General features: G+C 47.4%; 2 protein-coding genes across 3 annotated transcripts in view; one reads left to right on the top strand and one right to left on the bottom strand.

The window, feature by feature from the left end:
* The window catches only part of MYO7A (myosin VIIA), a 62,528-nt gene extending 60,186 nt beyond the window's left edge, over nt 1-2,342 (top strand). For both annotated transcript variants that reach the window (XM_050712003.1, XM_050712007.1), the window contains one exon: nt 303-2,342. In XM_050712003.1, coding sequence (XP_050567960.1) covers nt 303-392 — 90 coding nt within the window. In that variant the 3' untranslated portion in view covers nt 393-2,342. The remainder of the gene's footprint in view (nt 1-302) is intronic.
* Nucleotides 2,343-3,340: 998 nt separating this feature from the next.
* GDPD4 (glycerophosphodiester phosphodiesterase domain containing 4) lies at nt 3,341-23,064 on the bottom strand. The gene is made up of 15 exons (XM_035560493.2): nt 22,882-23,064; nt 22,039-22,142; nt 21,241-21,334; nt 16,640-16,699; nt 14,975-15,073; nt 13,535-13,628; nt 11,788-11,933; nt 11,363-11,445; nt 10,358-10,508; nt 9,605-9,829; nt 8,649-8,806; nt 6,821-6,968; nt 5,607-5,689; nt 4,428-4,510; nt 3,341-3,944 (listed from the first exon to the last, which is right to left on the bottom strand). The coding sequence occupies exons 1-15, from the start codon at nt 23,062-23,064 to the stop codon at nt 3,913-3,915; spliced, it is 1,743 nt and encodes a 580-aa protein (XP_035416386.1). The 3' UTR covers nt 3,341-3,912.
* Nucleotides 23,065-26,592: the final 3,528 nt, after the last annotated feature.

Raw genomic sequence — 26,592 nt, 5'->3', positions numbered from 1 at the left:
GTTTGCATTATTTTTGGCCATTTGAAAATCCACTCCCCTTCTAAAGCTCCGCACATCCTTAGTCTCAGCAGCCCCCTGGGAGAGACCCGCTCTGTAAATTGTGTTTGATCCTTGTGTCAGGTCCATATCACCCAAGGACAATTGTGGAAAAGGGAAGAAAGAAAAAAAAAAAAAAGGAAAGGAAAAATATACCTGGAAACATATATATAAGTTAACGACTTGTAGCAAGCATGTTCAAGAGGCATGAGCCAGAGACCAAGCTGTGTTATAAAGGCAGGTAACATCTTCTCTCTTCTCACCAGGGGTACAAGATGGATGATCTTTTGACCTCGTACATCAGCCAGATGCTAACAGCCATGAGCAAACAGAGGAGTGCAAAGGGTAGCAAGTGAACTGCAAGAAGCCACTGGCAGGTGGCCATGGGGCTAATTCGCCAGCTGAGGGCTGTGGGGTACCCATGCAGCTGGGGGAGAACCTTTGCCTCCCAGATGTGGAAGATGAGCCGAACGCCGTCAGGGAGTTCGCTGGACTCTGACCTTGAAGGCTCCAATCCCACCTCCCCTTCGAGCGAGGATGACTATCTCTGACCTCCCGTCCTCCTTCCCCACCCTGCACCCCGACTCCACCTAAAACCTCAAAGATTTCCAGGGGACACCACCGCTCTCAGGCAGTGACTGAACAAAGAAACTCCGGCAGGACGTTTGCCTGAACCCAACAGCTGGCATCGCAAAGGCTCTGGGAAGAGGATTTGTGTGTGTGTGTGCGTGTGCGTGCGGCTTGGTTTGGTTTGGTTTGTGTTTTTATTTTAAGTAAAGAGAGAGCTATCGAGATGATAACGGCTTTTGGTGAGCTTACGGGCGTTTCAGGTTTGAAGAGGAGTAGCAGAGCCCCAGTCCATGCTGGAAAGGTGTCTGATGAACACTGCGGGGCTTGTTTTTTGACATCACAGAAGAATACACTGTGTTCTTAAGGACAGGAAGAAAAAGCAGGCTGGGAGGAGCACATTTTAACCAGGAATCAGAACAAACAAACCACTGATCGAACAGGCTAGAGTACTGAAGTGCTGTCCGTGCAATGCTGGAAATATTTAAAGAACAGATTTTAAAGTTCTGTTTCTTCTTCTATTTATTTTTTAAAATATTAAAAAGAAAAAAAAATATCCCGCAATTTGTGCTGGTATCTGGACGATGACTCAGGGCTGAGGGCGACCTGCAGGACAATTCCTCGCCCTAGGATCCCCCTGGCACCGTGACAGCCAGTGACTGGGGGCACATCTTCCCCAACCTAAGGGCTCAGCTGGAAGTGAAGCTCAGAAGATGTCATCTCCTTTTGCCCCCCTGTGTCCCAACAAATTAACCCTGGGAGGATCTTTACTGCAAGCTTCAACGTGGACGTAGGGATTTCAAAGTTCCTGCTCTTGGAAGATTGTGGCCAAGCCCATGTGCAGAAAGGGCTCTGATCTAAACGGGGACTTGGCCATCACAGCTGGAAAAAACTTAATGATTTTGTTGTGCTTTTGTGTGTGTTGCTGTATAAAAGGGCTCTCTGCCAGTCCCGGTTGGAGCCTGAAGCACTCTCAGAGAGCACAGGCCCATGATTTCAGTGGGTTTTTCTCCGTCTTTGGTTGGCCCTGCTGATCTGCTGGCTGGTTGTCCCATCGTCCACCCAACACCACGCAGTGTGGGGCAGCTCCTTTGGACCAGAGCTGGGACCTGCTGGCAGAGAGGAGGCTAAAGGCATGTTGTGTCTGGGGGCATGTAGGGGAAGGAGCACGGGGTGCCTTTCCAAAATCCAGGCTTCAGAGGAGCACGCTCCTGGGCAGGTGGCATCAGGAGGGGTGAGAAGTGTCTGCTGAGAGCTGATGTTGGTGTCACTAACCAGTTAAGCTCAAGTAACCCTTGCTGGGCTTACTGGGCTCAGTCTCCCAGCGCTGTGTCACCAGTAGCACTACCTGCCAGGCCGCCAGGAGCACGGCATCTGACGGGGATACAGCAGTGGCTTTGGACGTCGGTCTCCCCACCAAAGCAAACAAAATGCTGCTTGGAGACGTCCACCAGCCAGCCAGGGCTGCTAGGAGATCCCCCTTACCACCACGATGAGCCTCCAGCCACCCCTGCCGCCCACAACACGCTCAGCAGACGATGCAGCCTAGCAATGTTCTCCAGTGCTGGTCTGGGCCAGTTTTCCCCCACCGCCACCCTCGTCCCTTCGTTCACAGCTCTGTTGGCCTCCCGTGCACCCCACCGTTTAGGGGGTGCTGGGACTCTGTGTGCGTGTGCCTGTGTGTCATATGTATTAGCGTCTGCTGGCCTCTTTGTATTCACACCGAGCAATGTAACATGAAAAAAACGTATGTCCAAGTGAAATATTCTCATTAAAAGGCATAAAGTGGCTTGCGGGAGGCTGTCCTGCACTGTGCGGTCGTGGTGGTGGCTCCACGGGTGGGATCAGGGCCCCCAGGTCCTCAGCAGGGAGAGGACTTCTGGTGGAACAGAGCTCCTGGTGAGAATATCCGGCAGCGGGGAGAGAACCATCAGTGGACACAAAAATTAAGAAAATTAAGAAGGGGGGTAGGGAGCTAACACCATCATTAGGATCCTTTCTGCATGCTTCATAGATCTGGAGCTGCTCTACACCAATCCTTTTGCCCTTTTCCAAGGGAAGCTACTGTTTTTTTGCACATCTAGCCTCCAAAATACCTCAAAATTGCAAGCTTAGAAAGGTTTGAGTGCTTTTCAGCACAGTTAACTTTGAAACCCTGTACTTCCCTTTCACCTTTTATTTGTGATGATAAGTTTAATCAGCAAAAACACACATCTGAATGATGATGATCTGAATGCCACGTTCTTCCCCTTTCCCAATCCCCTGGAATAAGAACAAAACAGGATTGGAGAGCCAAACTGTATTTAAAACATCACTTACAATTTACAAAAAAAAAAAAAAAAAAGTGTTTTATTATCTGTTCAAGTAGAAATGTATGGCTTAAACCTGGAGATGTTCACATCTCCCTTGCAGAACAAGGCATGGAATTCCTTCCCCGTATGTGCCAGCAGCCACCGGGAGAAATGAAAATCGGAATAAATCCCAGGATGCAGAGCAGGTAACAAAGACCTTCCCAAGGGAAAAGCAAACAGGACACCTCGTGGAACCAGTTCACACCCAGCTCGATGAAGAAGCGTTGTGCTCCTGGTTACTGTCCCGGTAGTTACATGGCCAAGGCACCAAGAAATCCTTTAGCATCTGTGGAAAAATACTCCCTCACCCACAGCCAGGGTGAAGTCTGTCCCATTTGGGTTTATGGCAGGACTAGAGGAGGGGAAAGGAAAGCCTAAGCTGTCCCTGCCTGTGTTATGGAGAGGCACAGACCCTGGTGAACCATCCAGCAGCACTTGACCATCGTGGTGGGGCTGGTGAGCTCCTGGGGCTGGAGCAGACGTGAGAGGAGGAAGGGAGTGTGTGGACAGGAGACTGGAGAAATGTGGACAACCAAGGGCAAGGAGGACGAGAGGGTTCTCAGGTTTTTGCAGCGAAGAGAAAAACAAAGCTGCACAGAGGGCTTACACACTGCAGGAGGGCTTACAGGATGAGATACAAGTGGTCTCAAAGGGAAATGGTGGTTCCTACACGAATACTGCCAGGGAGGTTTAATCCTTTCACCATGGTGCACAGCTTCGTCATGCACACAGCCCCATCTGTGCTCCCTTACACCCCGGGGGATCCCTGCCAGGCATGGGACCGAGAGGAAGGCAACATGAGAACAAGGTCGGTGCACATCTCCATCGGGGTTGTGGTGGCAAATGGCTCCCCCTCGCCAGGCAGGCTGCTGTTTGCACCGCAGGAAGGGGCAGCAGGGCAGGCTTTGCTCTCCAATCCTCTGCAACATGGCAGGTCTGCACCTCCTCCTTGCCCGCGTCAGGCCACGACAGCAGGCATGTTGCTGAGCTCTGCAACAGAAGACAAGCAGTGAGCTATTGACACACCTCCAGCTATTTTGCCAGCAGTCACGAGCAAACAGCTTGGCCAAAAAAAATCCTGCAGCCCAGGTTGGGTCATTTTGTCTGCTCCTTTAGTCCAGAAATCTGGCGCATGGGGGTATCCCCAACAGACCCCACCTTGCCATGAGAGTGCTCAGTGCCTTTGTGTTCCCTTTTCACAGCATCCCAGAGCAATGCAGGTCACAGGGGACCTCTGGAGCTCCTTGGTCCAATCTCTGCTTGAAGCAGAGCTCAAGGTTACTCATGGCTTTGATGAAAAGTGATGTTCATCCCTGGGGAGGAACCACAGCACTGCACCCATGCTGAGATAACCCATCCATCCTTCACCACGACATGGGCACCCATCAGCAACCCACCCGGCAGGACCCCCGGTGCCCCCACAGAGGTGACCCCGAGCAGGATCCATCTCCTGCCCCCACTCACCCCGCTCACCTGTCCTGAACTTGTTGTAGGTGCCGCTCTCTAGCATCGAGCCACCATCGTGGGCACAGCAGGAGAAACTCCGCTCTCGCCACCTGCCAGGGGCAAAGTGCTTGGATCAGGCCACTGCTTGCTGTGGTTCCCCCTGCAGCTCCCTAGAGCCCCGATCACCCTTTTTCTACTTTGTCAGGGCAGGACCTGGCCTGGTATCTGAGGGTTTGCTCAAGCTTTTAGTGAGAAAGGATCCTGATGCACAGTTGTGATGTCTAAGTGTCCATGTTTCACGTGTAAAACAGCATTTTGAAGGCGCCTTTTTGCCTAATCCCTCTCCAGCCTTCCAAAGCAAAAGTAAGCTCTCTCTCCTTTTCCACACCAAAGCACTCCACATAACCACGCCATGCTTATAAGCAAGCCAGGCTGCTCACCCAGGCTCTTCCTGATCTTTCCCGCTGCTGTGACCTGCAGCAGAGCTGTGCTCCCAGCACCCCTGCAGAAAACAGCCCCGAGCTGGCTGGTCTGGTCCCTCCACCCACCCACAGGCAGGTGAAGAGCTGAGCCCAGCATCTCCTGCTGTAGGAGCACAGTCTGGTTTCTGATCCAGCCATGGCAGAGCTGAGCATCCAGCAGCCTGACGCCAGTTTCTCCATTATTAAACATAGATAATGTCTTGGACAGCATAGAAAGAAAGAAAATAGTGTCTGTGACACACAGATATTTCTGGGTATATTTCATATTTCCGATAGTTCGTCTGGGAGGATGGATTCCTCAGTGACTCTGATATATGCAGACAGAGACATGAGGTGCACAAATATTAACAATGAGAGCTCTCCTCCTAAGTTACATCCAATGTCCAAATAATCTAAATAGTAAAAAATAGAAAAATCAGTTCGTTTTCCAGCTTTGATAACTGGATTCTGCTGCTACTCTAAACACACCAAGTCTGCACTGAATCGTTTGGGTAGGTGATGTCTGAGTTCCCAAAAGGAAAGGGAAATATATAGCAAGCAGGAGCAGTGCAGAGGTTTTTGGAGACTTTAAGGCCTTTTTTTTTTTTTTTTTTTTTCTAATTCTTGAAGAGGAAGATGTCCTCCAGAGCAGTTTTAACCCTTCAGGTCACTGAAAGCATCCCTTCATTCCTCCAAGGGGGACAACAGATCAGGCTAGCACAGCCACTAGCAGCTCAGTAGTTACCAGTGCAGAGCGAAGATGAGTGAGATGAGGAGCACAGAGGCCAGGTCCGTCAGGATCCACATGATGTTGTACTGCTGCGGCGTCTGGAAGAGAACAACAGAGGACGTGTCCAACACCAAGGACCCCAAAATATGCAAGAAAGCTGCTCTAGCTCCTCCTTGCTTCTTGGTCATAGCAATTCACCTCCCTGGTGTGCATGTGAAGTAATATCCTTAAGGTGTTTAAGGTATTTGGTGGCATTTTAAAGAGATCACCTGCCAGTGGGTGTTGGTGCAAAATCATCGGTCTCAATAAAGACAAGTCTGCTGGGTGGCCAAGGAGACTGGACCACATCACAGTGAATACAACAGGGACTTGTTTGGACAGGCAGGCCCTGTAGTTTCCTTTGCTTCTCTACGACATTAATATCAACAGATGGCATTTGGTTGCCCCTGGAAAAACTGTACTTAAGTGAAAACCACAGAGGGGCTGGGCTGGCTCCTGCTTCAAGTCCAAGAGCATCTGAAGATTTGTCCTCACATCAGACCTCTCCCGCCCTCAGAATGGACTGAAATGATGTGGTTTTCTGGGTGGGAGATGGAAGCACTGTAAAATCTACTTCAAGAGCGTGAAACCAGTCATTCAGAGTGGTAACCTGAATGCAGGGACTCTGGTGAGACCAGTGCCCCAGGTGCTCCGTAGCCCTACAGATTGTCAAAGGCACAGTAGAGGGCAGACAAGCAATGTGAAAAGTTCCTCACAGCAAGAAAGGGTTACTTTTTTTTTTTTTTTTTTTTTTTTCCCTTTGGGCTTGTGACAACAGACCAAGTTGAGAAGGAATGTAGGAGTTTCTGGGATTTAGGAACTTCTGACAGCAATAAGGTTCTTTAGAAGCTTAGAAATTGAAATCCTCATGCAATATCCGCATGTACCCTCAAAGGCCCCTTCCTTTAACCCTAGACAAGTCTCAGTATGACTTATTTTCCCTCATGTCAGACCTGAGTCTCCACGTCCAGCCAACCACGGTTCTTCTCCATGGACCAAGAAGAACCAGGAAATGAGGGTGATGATACCTGGTATGGCTCACAGGAATGAGGTAAACCAGGTTCATGTTAAGTCCGTCCGCATGCAGAGGGACTTTATTCATCCACAAATCAGCCCATGGTCTCTAAAGGTAGCCATGAATATCTGCCCCCTATTTTGTATCCCGGGAACAAGGGAGGATCACTGCTTACCATGAGGAAGAGGGGCTGGCTGAGATTCTTCAGCGTGTGGACAGCATTAGTGGTCACAGAGTGTGCCCCCGAGCACCACGCCAGGGAGAAGAGCCACGGCTCATTGATCACATAGAGGTTGGTGGTGATGTTTGCCTCAGCGTATTTCCTTTAAAAGACCAAGAGGCAATTGCCTTCATTAAGAAAAGCAAGGAGGTTAGTACTTCCTTTGGGCTGAATCAAGGAGAGCTGGCAATTCTGTATGGCAATTCTGTCCTAACTTGCTATAGGACATAGGTCAGGAACAGAAAGGAAGCCCAACCAGCCAATAATCGGTTGATAATATCTAATTCCAACCCCTACATGGGCAGGGACACCTCCTGCTAGGTCAGGTTGCCCAGAGCCCCTTCCAACTGGCCTTGGGCACTGCCAGGGCCAGGGCACCCCCAGCTCCTCTGGGCAGCCTGGGCCAGGGCCTCAGCGCCCTCAGAGGGAAGAATTTCTTCCCAACGCCTCCCCAAAGCCTCCCCCCTGCCAGGCTCCAGCCGGTGCCCCTCGTCCTGTCCCCCCAGCCCTGACCAAGAGTCCCTCCCCAGCTTTCCTGCCCCCCTGCAGGCCCTGGCAGGCCGCTGGCAGCTCCCCCCGGGGCCTTCTCTTCCCCAGGCCCACCACCCCCAGCTCTCTCAGCCTGGCCCCACAGCAGAGCTGCTCCAGCCCCTGAGCATCCTCGCGGCCTCCTCCGGGCCCGCTCCAGCAGCTCCGTGTCCTTGTGCTGGGCCCAGAGCTGAACGCAGCGCTGCAGGGGGGGCCTCCCGAGAGTGGGGCCCAGGGGGACAATCCAGCTGGGGGCTGCCAGCTCATATTCAGTATTCCACCTAAGAATGCATTTATCATCTCCCAATAGTGCGTTTAAAATAATCTTAAAGGTCATTATTCACATTTCTTATGTTTGCAGCAACAGCTGGCCATTTGTGATGTCCTTATAAGTTACTGAAATTTAATATGAAGTGATACCATTTCTCTGTATAACACTAAGGGAATGTATCATCAGTATGAGCATTTGTAAATTTATCTACAGTCTGCCCAGGATTTACCCAGATTTACCCAGATGGATCTACCTAGCATTTTAAATGTTGGGAAAATTATCATTAAGAAAACATGAACATTATTATTATCCAAAGGGCTAAACATTTTCTTATACTTGTTTTTAATTATTTTTCAATGCTTTTGAGCATGGGAAAGAACAAAAAATCCTGTTTACAAAAGGAGAGCTGGATAGGTAAGACATTTCATGTGTGTTTTTAAAAATATCTGTTTATGTAAGACAACCATTTTGGAGAATCCTTCAATAAATGTGGAGCCTTCCATTGGAGAGATTACATTGTTCGTGTGTCCCAAAAACAGAGACAATAATGAAGTCTCCAAAATACCATCTACAAGAGTGTTGTGTTCTCTCACCACAGCATTATGCACTCACACCGATGTTTGTGGAGGCCATAGGAGGTTAAAGAGTTGTTTGTTCATTCTCCATGGATGGCATGTGTAGAAACCTGGAGACACCTGCATCCTTCTAGTCAGAAAATCCTCAGATCCCAGTGAAGTAGATATGGACTTGGACAAGGAGGGGTGCAATTACATATGCTACCTCTTGGCCCTACACGGGGTAAACAGTAGGAATGAAATAAGGTCCTTCAACTCCAAAATGTAACAGGGTTGGCCACTTAACCTAAAAGAGCTCTTGCCAAAAACGCTGTAGATCCTGGAGCTGGTCACTGGAGGGAGGCATTGCCACACGCATGAAGCAAATATCCTCTAGACAACAGTGCTTGGGGCTGAAACTGCAACCTACCGGATATCTTCACTGGACATTTCAGTGTAGGCCAGATTGAGTTTGACAATATTGTCCATCAATAGGTCTTCAACTGGGGCTTTAGTGCCCATTGTCTGCTGAAACCCGGGAGCAACAGAGTGAACAAAGGACCTCATATCATTCTCCAACCATAAGACCTGCAGGCAACAAGAGGACTTGGTGAATTCACAGTGAGCTCACTAATATGCCATGCCCTTCACACAAATCCAGTAAAGATAAGATCTTAAGGGGCTTAACCCAGCCTGTCAAATGATATATTTCTTGAAATGATCAAAGCACATTTAGATTCAGGGTTTAAATTTGCAAGTCACTTTCATCAAGAAATCAGTATTCACTGTTCCTTCTTATCGACTTGAAATCAGTGAGAACATTTCACACAGCCCAACAAAAGATGCGGTGTTTGAAATGAATGAAAAGGCAGCTTTGGTGAATGGGAAAGGCAACAGAAAATACCCTGTTCTCCCATTATCCTAGCATGGGAGCAGATATGGAGCAGCCTAACTCTGGACATCAATGGATATAACCTGCTCCACAGGGATTTAGCATCCATCCTAAGCAAGGAGTTAACAGTGAGGGAGGAAGGCAATAAAGCTCCCAGCTACTTTAATTTAAACCAGGAGTTTCTATGCAATATATAAAATAAGTATAGGTGGTTTATTAGGGTGTAGGCTGACAATTATCACAGTGATGAAAGGACACAGTTAGGGGCCTAAGGCATCACCTGGTATATCTACACTTTCTGATTTCCTGTGTTGCTGTAGCATTATGCCACTTTGTACCCGCTGAGGAACTGATAGTAGAAGTATATTCCAAATGATGCCTCTGAAAACAATTGGGATGCAAGGGGAAAGACTGCATGCTCGTGAAGTCACGCCAAGTATGACCCCAATTCAGAGAACAAGAAAAAGGGGTACAAAGAAGAGCAGCCAGCCTACCAGATGGGGTCTAATCCCCGACTCATTGAGGATGACTTCCAGGGTTCTGTTGATCCACGAGTACCTGTAAGGATGGTTCTCTGGAGGGCGGTAGAGATCAAATATAACAAGTTTATTCTGACTGTCTGCGAGGCGCAAGAAATTACTTAGCTTGTAAATTGACTGATTCATTGCCTGGTTTTGATCTGCCCTTGACAGTGAGCCCATGCATGAAAAGGGTTTGTCCTAGAAACAAACAGATATAAAAAGGAAATCAGTCAGCCAGTCATATCTAGGAGTAAGCTGCATGCAAACATTTCATATCTCTGTGAGGGAAAAAGTTTGGCATCAACCCTCAGTAGGTGAGGATATTCTATTCTGCTTAGCTCTTCTACCTGAGAAACATGGATAATTAACCCAGATGACACTGCTTCTGGGACATAAATTGTGTAGCTAGCTCTGCTGTGCTGCTCTGTCCCACCATGTAAGCCGTATTACACACAGCACCTTGCACAAGTACTTGTTTTCTTCTTTCTCCAGACCATCTGTTCTGCTGCTGCCATGATAAGGAGCTACAACAACACCCACCAGCCAAATAAAATAGGTCTCCTAGGCCTAAAGGCCAAAAGGACAAAGCAAGGAGACCCCAGCTGAATGACTTCTACAGACTTTAAGTGTGGGCTCAACCAAAAGTTTCTCTCCTAACTTTCATACTAATAAGCTGTAGCCAGCCAGTGTCTCTTCTACAACATCACAGTCATTTATGGTGCTTACCTTAAGGAACCATGCTCCAGCATTCAACTCCTTCAGGGTATCCCAGGAGAACAAGGCTGCATTTTGAGCAGTGTCATTGGGATAGACCTCCCTGATGTTGGTTGTCCTCCTCAAGCTGCTGTCATGCATGAGGAAAGGAACGCCATCGTAGCTGTTGGAGAGCAAGAATTCAGGTCACCTGGAGTGGAGATCATTCATGGCATAAGCAGAGTCAAACCAGGTGAGAACAACATGTGGGCCACCATGAATGCAGCAGTACAGCCTCCCTTAGAGCAGAGGGTAGGGTAGGAAAGAAGGCTGACACTCAAGATACCAAACTATTTCAAGCTTAAATATTTCTGGGTGACCTTGGTGAAGCTGTACCTCACTGTGACTCATTTTCCTCAGGGGCAAAGTGGAGATGGTGGCATTTATGCCTGCCAGCCCCTAAAAGAAAATGGGTAGTAACTTGTGGCCAAAGGCTCTTTTTGCTGACACCAGAGTGCTTCTACAGGTTTTGGAGGACTGAAGTTTAAATGGATAGAAAGGCAAAATTCTCTTTTATAGAAAGGTCTTTATTAATAGAACACCTAAGTATTAGTATTTTAGTTACTCAGTGCCTGGAAACTGCTCATCCTGCCCAGTAGGTTAGAAGGTCATGGCAAAGAGTCCCATACAAAAAGGTAATTAAAGGTCTAATAATTATATCAATGATGGCACAAGTCTAAATACAATTTTCTGGTGGTTTCTAGGCCTGATAAAACCTTTGCTGAGGCCTGGAAGTCAGACTACAGTAGGAACTTGTCTCTGTATGTTGCAAAAGTATTTAAAATATACTGTAGAAATAATGACTGTTAGATAAGAGCTTATTGAGAAGAGCCATGTCCCACACCCCTTAGCATCATGCAGCAGCTGAGGGACCCTGTCCCAGCCGTTGACAGAACCAAATTGCCCAAAATTACATGGCTCCAAAGGCAACTCTTAGAAGAAGTATCTGCTTTGGGATGTGTGATGTTTTCCCCTTACCTAATGGTGACATCTGTTTCAAGACCATCCCCACCATGTTCAATTGTCTTCTGAAATGACATCTCGGTGTTTTCTGGTGCCAGCTGGGGAAAAAAAATGGGCCATGAGCAGACTGGCTTTAGACACACTCTGGAGGACTCTGTAAATACTTTCTGTCTCCTTGTAACGCCTGTTTTGTATTAAAGGACCACCATTATCTTGTTAAAGTCTCCCGTTTGCTTTCTTCCACCTTAGCCACCAAACCCACCATGTCTCTCAGGGTTCCCTGTTAGCAAACCCACAGAGTGACCATTTGGCACGCAGTTCCAAACTGAAATGTCTCCCTTTCCACCCTCCATTGATTTCTTGGGGGGAAAAAATGATGATGATGAAGGCAACAGCACACAGGATGAAGAAATGATGTAAAATAGCTTCTCCAAACCTACCATCGGTGCTCCGCGGTGTCCAATGAGGGCTGGCTTTGGTCCAAGTGTCCCCACCTCTCTGATGCAAGGAGAGTACATCCCCAGAGGTATCAAGAAAAGAAAGAGAAGGATAGCCAGGTATGGACCAACAATTACCACCTGAACAACTGCAAAAATTTGAAGGAGGAATGCTAGAGTTAATCCATTTGGTAGCACAGCGTTTGCCTTGCAGCCTGACTTCTAATACAGCCCTCCAGCTAAGTAACTGTTGGGCTTTGTCCCATCCCATTTTCCATCCCTTCTTCCCCTAATTTTCACCATCTGTCCAAACAATACAGTCCAGGACAAAGAAGGATTTGGGCTGTTTAGGCTAGGATTGCAAGTTTTGTGCTGCAATTGCATCTCGCTATGCCTTCCAGCAAGACACAGCCTTCATTTCTTTTTCATTAGAGATGATGCAATGCAATTTCCCCCACCTGTAGAGGAATGATCCTCAACAGAAGGATGCTTTTTTTTTTTCTTACTCAAATAAGAGCAGGCAACATTTTAAATTTTCATTCCCCATAAAAAAAAAAAAAAAGAAAAAAAAAAAGAAAAAGAAAAAAAAAAGAAAAAGAACAAAAAAAGAAAAAGAAAAAAAAAAGAAAAAAAAAAAGACGAGGAACTTTTCTCCTTCAGCTGTGCTCCATCCCCTCTAGGTGAATGCTTCCCTGGTTCCTTCAGACTGCTGTCAGTGGCTTTCTGTACGTTACATGCGGTCTCCTACTGACACTGACTGCATCTCAGAAACCTGCCAACTCATTACCTATGGTCTTTGGAGTCTGTTGACATATTACTCAAGAGTCCCAGTGGGCAACCTTCACCTCAGAGAATGAAACAGTTCCTCTGAGAAGCACCTATGCACCAAAATCGCTTATTTAGGTGGGTACCACCACCCCTCTGCACACTGTATTAGTGGCTCTGAAAGAACTTGGGGTTACACCAAGTCAATGTATTGAGTTGAGTGACCATTAGGCACAGTGGGTTGTAAAGTCTTGGGTCCCAACATGTTCCTCCCTACCCACAGCTGCAGTTAAATGTAGAGAAATTCCTAGGTAGGAAACAAAATGCTCCCACCAGCACATTCTGTCTGAAGTCAATGGTTTCTGTTACAAATCAACATCTGCAGATGGGTGTCATGTAGACAACACTGGATATATGGAGAAACTGGGTCAGAGAAAAAGAGCCAGAGCCAGGCTCTTCTGCAGTTGTTCTTGACTCCTTGCCCTTACACTTCTTGGAGCTCTCAAAGGGATAACACCAGGAAAAGAAAGCAAAATTCCTTAACAACCAATCTGAAAGCTCTTTTCCCCATCTCATCTGGCTTCTCCTAAGATCCTCTAGTATGGACTGACTTTCTGAGACAGTGAAACTGAGCATAGCAATTTCAGACACTCGCTGCTCTCTCCTGCAAAATTCTGACCAAATTTCCATGCATGATCTAGAACTTGGGGACTTTTGCTAATCTCCTTATCTTTAGGGCTTGTCACTACCTTGGTATACACCAAAACTCTGCAAGGTAGCATGCAAATCACTAACAAATATGGACAGGCCCAGGACAGTGCATAGGCTAAGCCCCAGCCCTGCTAATTTCTCTGGAATACTCAAAAACTAAAATTCAACTCTAGCTGGAATGTGGATGTGGGAGGAAACGGCTCCTGCACGCTTGATTTTCCACACTGATATGTGTCTTTTGTCATACAGGGAGCAGGAAGCAGAGCTACTGTACCTTTCTTATCTGCTCTGATGGCATACAGAGCCATGGGCCAGGAGAGGAGGACCATGATGGTTATTGCCCCTATGTGGAGATAGGGGGCTGTGATCTGGCAAGGAGAAAAAAGGATTTTATTCAAAGGATGAAGTGTGGATACAGACAGAAACAAGCCCCAACACAGCTGCAGCCTCCCACATAGATGGTCTCCTGCTGTGGACATCAGCAGTTTATCTTTCCCACACCCAGGTTGGATCCACAAAACACCTCTTGAGTCAGGGGAGAGAGATGTGCCTGACTGGTTCCCCGCACTGAGGAGTGCTCCTCACTTCAGTATAAAGCTCTCCTTTCTTCTCAGCCAACTGAAAGGGACAAGTCTGTCCTTGTCCAGAATAGTTTGGCGAACAATGAACAATCACCTTTACTACTACGTCATAACCTGTGAACATCTTCCAGAGAGCAGCAGTTTTAATCCAATCTAATCCAATCCAATCTTATCCATGTAACAGTCATCCCCACTGCAACTAAATCATCAATCTAATGTCAACAAGCTGGAATTTCCTCAGCCTTTCCTATCGCTTGGTCCATGCCCAATTCTCTAAAATTTAAGGTTTGGAGAAAGCAGAAGTCATTGAGAGATGTCATTGTGTGTGATACTGTCTGCCCTGGACACCTGATCCCAACTTCTTTTGACCAGAAGCAGGATGCAGTTGCATAAACAAAGGTGCCACCTGAGATGTCCAGGATATTTGAGATAGTTATGCAGGGCTAGTGGACAGGACACAGGATCTGCTAAAGACTTGTACCATTTGGGAACAGCAGCAGGAGGCCAGGTGAAGCATCTCAAAGGGCATGAACACCCAAAATAAATCACACCTGTGGGAAACCCAAAAGATTTTGTGTCTCCTTCTCCCCATCCTCCTCCCCTAGAGTCTGAAAAGGGGAGGAGAAGCTGACACTTTCTCTTTACCTTTGCCAGTGCATTAGTCCTGATTCCTATCCTCAGGGAATGAAGCTCTTCTGGGTTGTAGGAGACTGAAATTGGGCTAATGCTAAAAGCTGCTGAACTGGCATGAGCTGAATTGGGATTGAATTCTCGCTCCAGTAACCCCACCTGCCAAAGGGATCTGATTTACCTGCCCTCAGCACCTGCTAAGTAACAGTGCACTTACAACAGGTTTGCCAAAAAAAAAAAAGGAAAAAAAAAGATACGACTTCCCCAAATGAGACATGTTGCATCAAATGAATAGCTTGACACCAAACCTCAGGTCTTGGCTTCCTTCCTTCCTATGGGAAATGTTAAGTCTTAATAAAAGTTTATGCAAAACTGCACAGACTGCCAGGAAAACCCATGTGAAAAACATTTACTGTATGGAATATTTTCCACTGATTGCCACACAATACTTCAAGAAACCAGTTGTTTTTTTCAAAGAACCTCCTTTCAAACAAACCTCTTACCTGGAACGAGAGGCGGACTGTTTTCCACTGATCTCCCCAGAGTACAGATAATATGAAGAGGGCTGTGATAGAGAAGCCCAGGACAAGAAAAGTCCCAATCTGGGGAGACAAAGAGGACATAAATAAGCTTTGGCTTTTCTGCATAGGGTGTGCAATCTATTTGCCTAACAGGCTTCTTTAATCAGCTTGGACTCAATACATTTGGGATGCACAAGCTTGGCCGTGCCAGTTCGTAGACAAAGAGATCTAATGGGACTAAAACCAGACCCACAGTGCTGTAAATTGGATTTTCTGTATGGCAAAACTGATTTTACAAGTTAAGTACCTAACCTGAGTCAGCCCTCAAGGCTCCCTCTCTAGTCACGGGAGAAAGAGAGGAATTTACAGAGGTGATCCATTTCCACTTGCTTTACGATGAGAGATGCCTCTCTCTGTCTGTTGATGCAGATGGAGCCTAGATGAACAACTATCATTAAATCCTGTAGTTGGTTGAATTCAGAAGCACCTAATTAAACCCAAAAGAGACATCAGCACAGCTTCTTTATGCTGAGTTGCTTTGGAACAGGCTTCAGCAACTGCAAACACTTCTGTAGTTCAGAAATAAGAATTTAATCTTTAACTAAAAAAAAGTGAAGGGGCAGCTCATTCTGTGCTGTGACTTCTTGCCCAGCTTGGTACCAAGCAGTTATGATGGCAGGCTCTTCCTGGAACATCATCTGTCTGCTGAGAACTAAACACAGGTAGAAATTGGACCAAGGCCCTAACCAGTCTTCAGGGAGATCCTACAGATCAGCATCCTAATAATCAGTCCCTAATCTCTTCCACATAGGGATGCAGTGTTGGTGTTTTCCACAAATTGCTCTACAGCTTTCTGGATCTTCTGGAAGCCCATTTTTGATAGTAAAATTGATCATTTCCACTGTGTAAATGAAGAAACAGAGGATCGAGTATTTTGACATTCAACTATTCCACTCCACTGCAAGATTTGCAATCTTATTACACCTTCCCCTAAGCATCATGGCTTATTTTTTAAAAGCCTCACCTGGCTTTCAAGAAGTTCTTAAGAAAGGTGGTTTCTAAGCATCATTTTGCAGCAACGGCTCCCTGAGGAGTTGTTTCTATGCCTTCCAAACTCCACGTGGCTTTTCCAAAACCACCCCAAGACCAAAAGACACGGGGCACCAGGATGCCTTGGAAAAGCCAGGTTTCTGTTCTGCAGAGGAAGCAGCCACTGTTTTTAAAGCTCCTGGATCCTGCTACAGGGATTTACACTGTGCTCCTCGTGGAAACTTTGCCTTTGTCTACATGCAACCACATGTAGACATGTCAAATGCAGACATCCTCACCTCAATGAGTCACCACGGGCTCCTTTTAGAGTCAGTGGGGAAAAAAGGTACTTTAGGTGTGATTCATCTCATCTCAATTGAAGTGTCTATGACCAGCTGGATGATTTCCATCCTCGGAGGGTTCATTTCCCTCATCTGACTGCACAGGGAGCTTGGGGTGGTTAGCTCACTTGGAGATATCATTAGTATGGATATTTAAAACCTCCTAAGATTAACCTCCTCCCTCTCTCCTATGACCTAAGCTGTTTTGCATGCAGGGAAACACCACAGGCTGATTGTTTAAAGCATGGTTAGGGTTACCAGAAAACCCTCTCCCCACCTTGTGACTCCAGTGCAGGTACAGCTGCTGACCTTCTGCAAGCAAACACATCGCTAGGACCTGGGAAACCAAGAAGAGATTATTTGCACCCTGGTACAAAATGACAAAATGAGGCATTTCTGGAATTATTTTTGTATAGGGAAGTCACTTTACTCTAGGCCTTTGTGCACAATGGCAAGGCAGGACAGGTAGATGGAGAGAAGCGGTTATTGCTACAGTAAATATGTTCCTGAAATGGCCAAGCGCTCGCCAAAACTGCGTTGTAGGGTCAAAACCTTCTCATGGGTGACAGATAGTTGAGCATTTTGGGGTACACATTTTGTGACTGCACTCTGATAGATATAATATGGCCTGGGCCAGCAGCCATGACATGAAAAATAGAGCAGCAACCTTACTTTTTTTCTATGTATTTGTTGTCACTAAAGGCACATCATCCATGGGTGACAGCTCAGGGAATAAAAGTCTCAAAAAAAAACAAAACCACAAAACAAACAAACAAACGAACAAAAAAACAGAGCAGAGAGCAAAGGCAAGCACACGGTGACAGTAATTGCAAGAAATGCAAGAAATGCACATCTCAGAACATGGAAAACTGCCTTGGAGATTAAAGACCTCTGGTTTGTATTAGGTTAATTTTTAATCCCCAGCTGTGGCCCTATGGCTGGTGTGTTACTTTCACTGCTGGCAGGTTGGAGCCCTTGGGGATCAGGGTCCCTTAAGGCACAGCACGAACCCCAGCCAGGGCAGGGGACAACCTGAGAGGCCCTGAACACCAAGTAAAGGGTGAGGAAAACCAGTCCATGGCTCTTTTGGAGACTAGCTTCAGGTTGTTACAGACAACTGATGAACCTGGTGATGAGTTTCACCAGCCCAGATGCCTTGCTGCTGTGCAAACACGTGGGTCTATGCTCAGGTGCATGGAGCAAGCTTCCCAACAAGTGTAAGGGACGGTCTGGGAACCAGTATCACCAGATATGAGGGTTTAGAGAAAAAACATCTGTTAGCAGTTATCAGTGCTCCACTGAGATGATAATTTATGATCCAGGTCCTTGAAGACTGTAACACAGTGGGACTGTATGAAAGCAGGACAAAGAGATTTAGGGTAATAATGTGTTGGGAAGGGGAGCTGTTCTCCTGAAACCCAACTATAAAGGAACGTAAGGTGTTTCCGACCCAACTGCAAATACTCTCTCTTTCCAGGATGATGCTGATTTGAGGCAAGATAAGCTCAGCAGAGAATACAGATCAGCCTTTAAGTGCAGCTTGACATGTCAGCCTCCTTTAACTGAATCCTACACCCAGGACATGATGAGTAACCGCGGGAGCAGTTCACAGAGAACTGAATTACTGCTGAAGATCTTAAACCAGGCACATTTAAATAAGCCATTTTAGAAAAATGAAGGGAAAAGACATTTTCAAAATCTCCCCTTTTCGGCAAGCAATGTTACAAAGACTTGGTCCTTGCCTAAGGTGCATCAAAACGCCTATTTCAGAGGCCGTGCTCAACTAGACTCTCCCCTGCTACTCCTGTGTAACTTACCTACAAAAGATGCAGCATATTTGGGGATGCCATTGGAGGAAAAGCTCGTTTTTATGGGTAGAAGTAACAGCTCATTACCAGCTTACAAGAAGAATAATCACCAAGTTTCATCCTCGGATGGTGAAGGAGGAACTATTGCAGTTGCTCCACTGGTCACTGGAGGAGAACACATCTTGATGGACCGGTGAGATGATGTGATGTGGACAAGATCTGTCCTCTGTGTGCTCTGGCTCCTCAAAAGCTGCCTCATGACCTGTCTGATCTGCTCTTCCATGGAGAGCAGCTGTGTTTAGCAGTGTCTCACACGGTTCCACCTACAGCAAGACTTCTTCAGGCCAAACGACAACCACCACCAGCAGGTCTGGCTCCTCCAAAGTGCTCCTACACATACCCTGGGATTCACTGCAATGGGGGCTTGACAGCACAAGCCAGGTTTCTACATTCACTTTCTGGCAAAAACATGCAGGCTTTCAGAGCTTCCATGATACCCCAGTCTCTCAGGGATGAAGGCTTGAGGTCACTCTTTGGACTTCAGTGCCAACATACAATTTTGAGTCCTCTTCTTAGCATATGAATGCAGAGGCCCCAGCACATCTGAACCCCTTTACATTACACAGTCACGAGTTACCGCCCCAAAACCCCTTGGAATGAATGTGTTTAACTGCAGAGAGGCAAATATCATCTTCTGTGTTTGAAAGACTGAACAAGAAAGTATTTTTCTTCTCCCCTGAGCCTGAACTGTCCTGCAACAAGACCCCGCAGCTTAACCTTTTAACTCTAGTGGGGATGAGAAGATTGCCTTGGGAGTGATAACAATTAAATTAATTGAAACTGATTGTCTGAAGAAAATTACACTGATGCATGCAGGCGGAGAGAGCCTTTGCACAGACAGCAAGTGCTTTGTTGTGCAGCACTTTGTTCAGCCACTGGTGGCTGCTGGGCAGAAGAGTGTTTGCTTCAGTGGTTCACAATAAGGACGTGGAAGGAGGCCTCCAGGGCCCAGTTGGGTGGAGGAAGAGACTACGATGCTCACAAACAAAACCACACCAAGCACTGCTTGCTGTAAAAACTCTGCTCCAGCAAGGGCATCAGCGTGCTCAGCTTTCTGACATGTTGGGCTGCTGATGCAAAACATCACAAGGAAGCATTGCCTGGGTGAAGATCTCTGGTCCTTCCTGCAACACGTGGAATCCTCCCTCCTCCACATCCCCATCCCATGTCCCTGCAGGTCTGTCCCAGGTGATTGAAATTGGCTGATTCAGCCAAAAACTGTTGAGAAGTAACAGGCAGGCAGCACAGCCAGCCTCTTAGGAAACAAGGCAAAAGCAAGTTTTCACACGGAGCCAACATGGTCACAGCCCACCATGGTTCAAAAAGTGTTTTTGCGTATGCCTAAGACCTGGTGAAGAACAGACCATGGTTTAACCTAAGTCTAGCTATGATGTGTGATACCAACAGTCTTGCAGAGAAGTCACACATCACAGGAACCACCAGTGGCTCAATGCAGAAGGTATTTCTGCTGTGTTACGCCCCCTGAACATCACTTGGGTAGGAGGGAGAAGTGCTCAGGGAAGTGTCAGCTGGCTGTGGTTGCTCAAGAGTGCTGAACCTCTGGAGATTAACGTTTTTGGTGGGATAGCAGTAGCCTGATGCACCCCAAGGTGGGAGGTCCCTGACTTGCTATAGCCATGCCCTGCTTCTTTTGCCTCTGTGGAAAGCCACTGCACATTTTGAGATAGCAGGAGCATGAACAGCCTTGTGCCTCCCAGAACTTAACATCAGTGCATGCAGGAGTCTTGCCAAATTAGATGTGATGGACGTAGCGATGCAAGCAAGCAGGGCAAGTGCCCTTAGAAATACCCAGTGACTTTAGGTGGGTTACTTAACAGCTTCACGAAGATGAGGAGCAAATGGATCCTGACTGCACAGGCATCTTTGGCAAAGCTCAGAGTTGCCCAAAGTAGCATTGCAACCTCCAAACTACCCACACTGATCCATTAACACCAGGAAAGCTAGGTAGACCTAGCTAAATAACAGACATTAACCTCTACAGCCACCAGCACGCCTCAAAATCCCTGTAATTAAATATTGTTATTTGTCCTACTTAGAGATAAGTTATTCCACAGCTTTTATAATACTACTGATTGCTTGTAGCATAGCCAAGCAGCTGTCCTATTTCTCACTTTTGTTATTTTATTGCTAGCACTGAAATAAAATCACTATTTATTTGTACTTCAGCAGGGACAAAGGACCTCGGAAACCTGTTGTGTTGGGCACTGCGTGAGCAAGGCTAAGAGAGGTTCCCTGCCACGGGCAATTTACAGGCTGGCTATATGATGAGACGTCAATGAATGGGTAGGAGCAGCAGGAACTGATGATAAAAGCCAGTTGCCTTGGTCACAGAGGTGAGTCAAAGCCACAAGCTCAGCCTCAGCACCTGGCATCTCAAAATGAAAGCTGGAGCAGGAATGAGATGGAAAGTGGGGAAAATTTAATGCGATTTGGAAAAGTGAAGACCTCAGGAACATTACCTCTTTGGGCATAAATTTAAGGAGTGTTTTGTGACCACATCTGCAGTCTCCAACTGGAGACAAACCCTCCAGCAAGGCAGGGAGAATCAAGGCAGCTTTAGTGATAATGTTTCCCTTCTTCTCATGAGCTTTACAGTTCAGGGTTAGAGGAATAACTCTACTTTGACAACACATCACCACTACAAGACTCAGATCTCCATACTTCCCTGCTGTCAAATAACAAAAGTCAGCTTCCACATAACCAATACTGGCACAGCTTCACTTGTGTTGATGGAGAAATGGGTCAAATTCACCAAAGGGAAATCACTGAGGGAAATCACAGAACCTACATCTAGCTCAGAGACACCTGTGTTGAAAATGCTCATCCGCAGGTGAGAGAACGTACCACAAATGCTCATTGCGTTCCCAGTCCTCCCCAGGTAGCTACTGTCATGTGGCAGGGCTAGGCTGATCTTTGGTCTGACACATTAAACCATCCCATATTTATTTTCTAGGCCCGTAACTCACTCCTTAACAGGAGCCTTACTTACCAACAGCAGCGCGATGTACATGAACAGGATTGCAGCCACTACCAGGAGAACAAGAGACCAGAGGAACCAGAAGCCCAGGTTCCCATAGTTATACCTAAAAAGCAGTAAAATCTTATAATAGCATTTGTGGTACATCTTACAATAGCTTTTTTGGTACTTTAGCACAGGGGCTGCAGGGAAAATATATTTGAAGGAGAAAATGACAGAAAGCTGGAGGAGCTACAGAGGCATATCCCAAGGAGAGAGAGGGAAGCTTTCCTTTTTATCCAAAGGCTCAGTAAGAATGAATAACATTATTACACCTCCCCTTCTCATGGTATTTGAGCTATCTGGATGGCATCTAATTTTAGGGGCCAGATTTACGTAACTGTTACCTACACAGTGCAGAAGGAAAGGATTTGCCTAAAACCACACTGGTTATTTCTGTCTCCAGACTGGGAACGTGCAATTCTCTTTGCTCCGAGATAGCTGCTGCAATACCTCTGATGCCAGCCACTACGCTTCTTCGGAGGGAACAGGAAAAAGAAAAGAAGACTATGGGAAGGAAAGAGCCGTTTAGTCCCTTTCATTCACTATTTTTGCAACAATGATTTTTATCTTTCTCACAAATCCACACTTGTAAGCTGCAGCCAAGCAAAGGGCAGAGCCTCAGCACCTCTGGAGACCCTGGGAGTTCATTTTGGGTGCCGGAACTAAGATGTGAAGGGACCAAAGCTTTGGCTCGTGACTGAAGTGCCCTGCCTGCCTGGGGTGTCTCATTAAAACCTGAGTGGGAAAGGAGGAAAACGTGGCACTTACCAGTCAAAGTTGTTGTAGTCATTTTTCGCTTCACCCCACATGTACAGGAAGACAAGAGAAAAGCAGAAAGCTCCAACGAGCAATGGGAAAAACACGCATTCCCGCTAGAGAGGGAGAAGAAGGACAATCGGTCAGAGCCTCGTTCACTCCAAAACAAGCAGAGCAAACAGCAGACACTGCTTGCTTCTAGGCTGTCCGTGAAACACGTGGCTTGATGCTGGACCTTCTGAAGCCGACCTTCTCCTACGAGGAGAGGCTGCAAGAGCTGGGGCTGCTGGGCCTGGAGCAGAGGAGGCTCCGGGGGCTGCCAGCCATGGCCACCAACACTGCCGGGAGGTGCTGAGAGGCCAGAGCCAGGCTCTGCTCAGGGGTGCCCAGGGCCAGGCCCAGAGGCCCCGGGCCCAGCCTGGAGCCCAGGAGGTGCCCTCTGCCCCTCAGGAAGCACTGCTGGGCTGGGCGGGTGCCGGAGCCCTGGCACAGGCTGCCCAGAGAGGGGCTGGGGGCTCCTCCTTGGGGATCTCCAGCAGCCGCCTGGACGTGGGGCTGGGCCCCCTGCTCGGGGTGGCCCTGCTGGAGCAGGGCTGGCACCACAGGGACCCGCACCTGCCCGACACCACCAGCCGCACGGGGACACTCTCTCCATGGTGGCACAGACAAACTGAGCCCGCCAGAGAAGCACAGCAAGCCCTCCAGCCCCTGGAGCTGCCATCTAGGACACCAAGAGACCGCGCTGGGCTCTAAGGGAGGTCAGGCCTTTGACCCACAGCATCAACTGCTTCTCAGCTTGGACTGACTTTTCCCAGTGCAGAAATGAATGTCTTTGCGGATTCTGAGCTAATTTACCGTCTTGCAGCAGCATTTCCCAGGCTCGGTCCTTCTGCGTTGGTACCGCTTCCACCGGCAGCTGTAGAAACCCGCCAGGCAGGAGATGAAGGGCTGGTGCTCGTACCTCTGCAGCAAGTGCCGACGTACCACCTTCAGCTTCCCGAACTTGATCCTCTTGAGACTGGTGGAACTGGCCTCCATCTGAGGAGCTTTATCTCATCTTCCTCCTGAAATGAGATCACAAGATTGATGTGAGTCTCCTTGCCTTCAGGGTAAGCTTTTCGTGTCAGAAAGAGAGGAATTGTTCCCAAGAGGATGCAGAGAGCAGCAGGAAAGGTGGCTGAGGACACCCCACCTAACTTTATACCCCTGAGAGAGATGTCTAGAAGAAAAGTACGGTCATTGTGAGTCCCCTTGGTGGTCTGTGGTTATAACTTTGGTGCTCTGCATCACCTCTGAGGGAACCTCTGCCTCCCTTTGACTATACAGGGAGCTCTGGGAAAGGAAATCATTAACTTTAGCCCTCCATGCAGATTCCCAAATAATGTCAGATGAACCTGAGATGAACTTAGCCATGGGAATTAGCTCCATATCGCTGTGACCTCTCTGCAACCCTTTACCAGGCTAAGTAGTTCAGGTAGGAAAGGGACCAAAACTCTCCCAGGACACAGCCCTCTTATCCCAGAAAAACTCCAGCACTGCAGAGACCGATCCCTGATGGAAAAACTATTTCCTGACTCAAAGAGCTCTACTGGCAGCGTGTCGCAAGGCCAGAAAGAATAGCTGTAAAGATGCACACATGGGAGATCTGTTCATAATCAGGACTTTAAACAGAAACTCCGGGGGTAAATTGCAGCAGATGTTAGCAGTGAAGCAAACAGCACAGGGGTTGTGCCAGCAAAGAGCAATTTGCCCAGCAGGGCACTATTGAGACCACAAGGAAACATTAAGGAAAAATAGTCCTGTGTTGGCAGACAAACAAGCACCACTATCCATCGCTTCTTTGGAGTACAGAGATATCCTGAGATGCTCTCCAAGTGCCATAGTGCCCGAGTCCATACCAGTCATGATCAGATGCAGGCACTTCTGCTGCAAAGTCCCAGCTCAGGAGTCCAATCCCCTTAATTTATCTGATGTAATAACAGTAATTTAAGAGCAAAAATGAACAGATTACTGCACTACACACGTGGGTAAAATGTACATGTAAATAATTTGCAAACAACTCCAAGTCCTGCGTTTCTTTGCAGAAATTAATGGATAACAGCTTGCAAATTGACACTACATAAAAACAACCAAAAAATCCAGCCCTATGATCAGTTTGCAGAAGGCACAAATAAAACAAGATGCAAGTTAAAACTGAAATGACGCTCTCCTGATGTATTTCCTGCTATATGTTCCCAGCCTAACAGCAGCTGGGTTGCATAGGAGAGGGGATGGAAATGAAGCACAAGAGTTGTCAGTTCTGGCTGCTCCTAATCAAGAAGTGCCCGCGTGTGCCATGCCCTGAATGCCTTCCTGAGACAGAGGTGTTTGCGGAACTCAGTTCACCAGCATCAGATCCGGAGGCAGCAGGAGGTCACCCCCTGGTAAAAAATTGATGCTGCTCTCACATGGCGACATGGTGAGCCTGTTCTTGAGTAACCCAGCACAGGGGGTTTGTGGGCTCTGTGCCACCGGTGAGTGGTGTAGATGACATTTGATCCTGCTGTCCTAGTCAGCTGGACTAAAATATGCCGGGCATAAGCCCAGCGATTGCCAAATTGCCCCAGCTGTGTCTTCTGAATACGTTTGAACCTTCGGAGCTCTTATCAGAAGGTTTACATGTGCCATGCAGGTGCAGTATTTGTTACCTTCTAGTAGGATCCCTAGACCATGATTTTCCCCATCAGTGAAGCACAGCATCGTTGTTTTCCCCAGCCCTTGATTTAATGCTTCATCCTTTCCCTCCAGCAATAGGAATGAAGACACTGGTTCAAAACCAGCAGCTTTGCTGTCAGAGGACCATGAAATTTGCTATTGCATTCTTAATGGAGACAGGAGGCTCACACATCGATATTTATCTATCAGCGTATAGGATTTGACAGGAAAAAGATGGCAGAGACCTCAGCACATTGTCCTCTCCATCTGGCTGGCGGGATGTTAAATCTGGATGTTAGTCGAGATGTTAGACTAGCTCTCTCATAAAAAGGGCATGTGATAGAGATACCACCAGCTCCCAAGACAGGCTAATCCTCTCTGAATTTGCTCTACCATTAACAGTGTTTTTCAATGCCTAGCCTCATGTGTAACAGTTTAAGCCCACCACTTCACGACCTGATCTTGATGGATCTAGAGAGGAGAGTAAATGTTTCCTCTGTTATGTATTTCACAATTGTTTGGATGACTGCCGTCTCGCTGGAGCTTTTGGAACGGGTAAGCACAACATCTCACATAATGGGAAACATTCACGTAGCAGCCTTTAAGAGAGCTTCAGTCTTAACCACAGCCAAACAAACAAAGAAATCCTCTTGAGCATCCACTTCCTGGCAGCATGAGGTGGGTTTGGGATGTCCACGTGCAGACCTCAGAGCCCTCAGTGCTCAAAGGGTTCATCTTGTCTCACGGCTGAGCCCTGGGACCCCGGATAATGTCCTCAGGGGACAGTGGCACCCACTGCTTGTCATCCTTTTGGGAAATGACACTTAGGAAGCTGAAGTTTCGGAATCTCAGTTTGCAAATTCTGCACCGAGGAACATCTGCAACCCAGGAAACATCTTCAGAGCTGTTTATAAGAAGGAGCCCATCATCCTCAATCATCCTTTACCATTCTTCCTCTCCAACATGGGCTGACTAGGGGATGAGAGCTCCTGGGGCTGAAATGCTACCCTGCCCAAAAGAGAAACAGCAATGCACAGAAGACCTTGCAGTGACCTGCCAGCCCCATCCAGAAGTACAAGAGGCTGCCGGAGGTTAGAGACCAGGGATGCCAATAAAGCCATTATATCACAGCTGGTGGGAGCAGAAAGCTTTCAGCCAAAGCTGAACGTACCCTGCCAAGCCCCAGATCATGACTTGCCCCACAGCTGCTCCTGCTCCCACTGGGCATACGGGGCTCACAGTGGAAAAGCAAATGGGAGACTTGGAGTCCCAAGGCTGCAAGGGACTGCTGGGTCCACTGGGGAGCAAAGCACAGGAGATGCTTGAGATACTGAGTAAAGAAGGCATTTATGTGTAAATTCAAAGGAAAGGGTTGATAGGGATAAAGAAAACCAGGTCTTTCACACAAGGGCAGGCAGAAATGTCCCTATCAGCTCCAAATGGGTTCAAATCCTCAGCCTCCCCGTCCTTCTCGTTCTCTGTGTCCTCAGATAATGTGTTTAATTTAATGCAAACTTCCTCACACCTCTGCCCCCCTTCGCTTTCTCCATGACCCTCCATCCCGCAACCTCATCCTTGCTCCCAAATTTCCAGCCTGCTCTTACAGCTGCACTGGGGCGTTCAGAAGCCACAGAAACATCTCTCCCAAGGTATGGCCGAAACTGCAATGCCTCAGACCACATCAAGCACTGAAGCATTTGAATTCACTAGCACCTGATCCCAACAAAGATAATATCCCGGCTTCTGGACCCAGCAACTGGGATAAAGGGGCAAAGAACATTGCAGCATATGGTGGGTGCAGAGTCCAAAAGACAGGAGGGCCACACGAGGATCTGGAGCAGTTCAGCCATTGTTAGGACACAGCAAGAGACC

Source organism: Cygnus atratus, chromosome 1 (genome assembly GCF_013377495.2).
Source record: "Cygnus atratus isolate AKBS03 ecotype Queensland, Australia chromosome 1, CAtr_DNAZoo_HiC_assembly, whole genome shotgun sequence".
In the NCBI taxonomy this organism is placed as follows: Eukaryota; Metazoa; Chordata; class Aves; order Anseriformes; family Anatidae; genus Cygnus; species Cygnus atratus.
The sequence above is the reverse complement of the archived record's forward strand: the minus strand, read 5'-3'. Positions and strand labels throughout refer to the sequence as shown.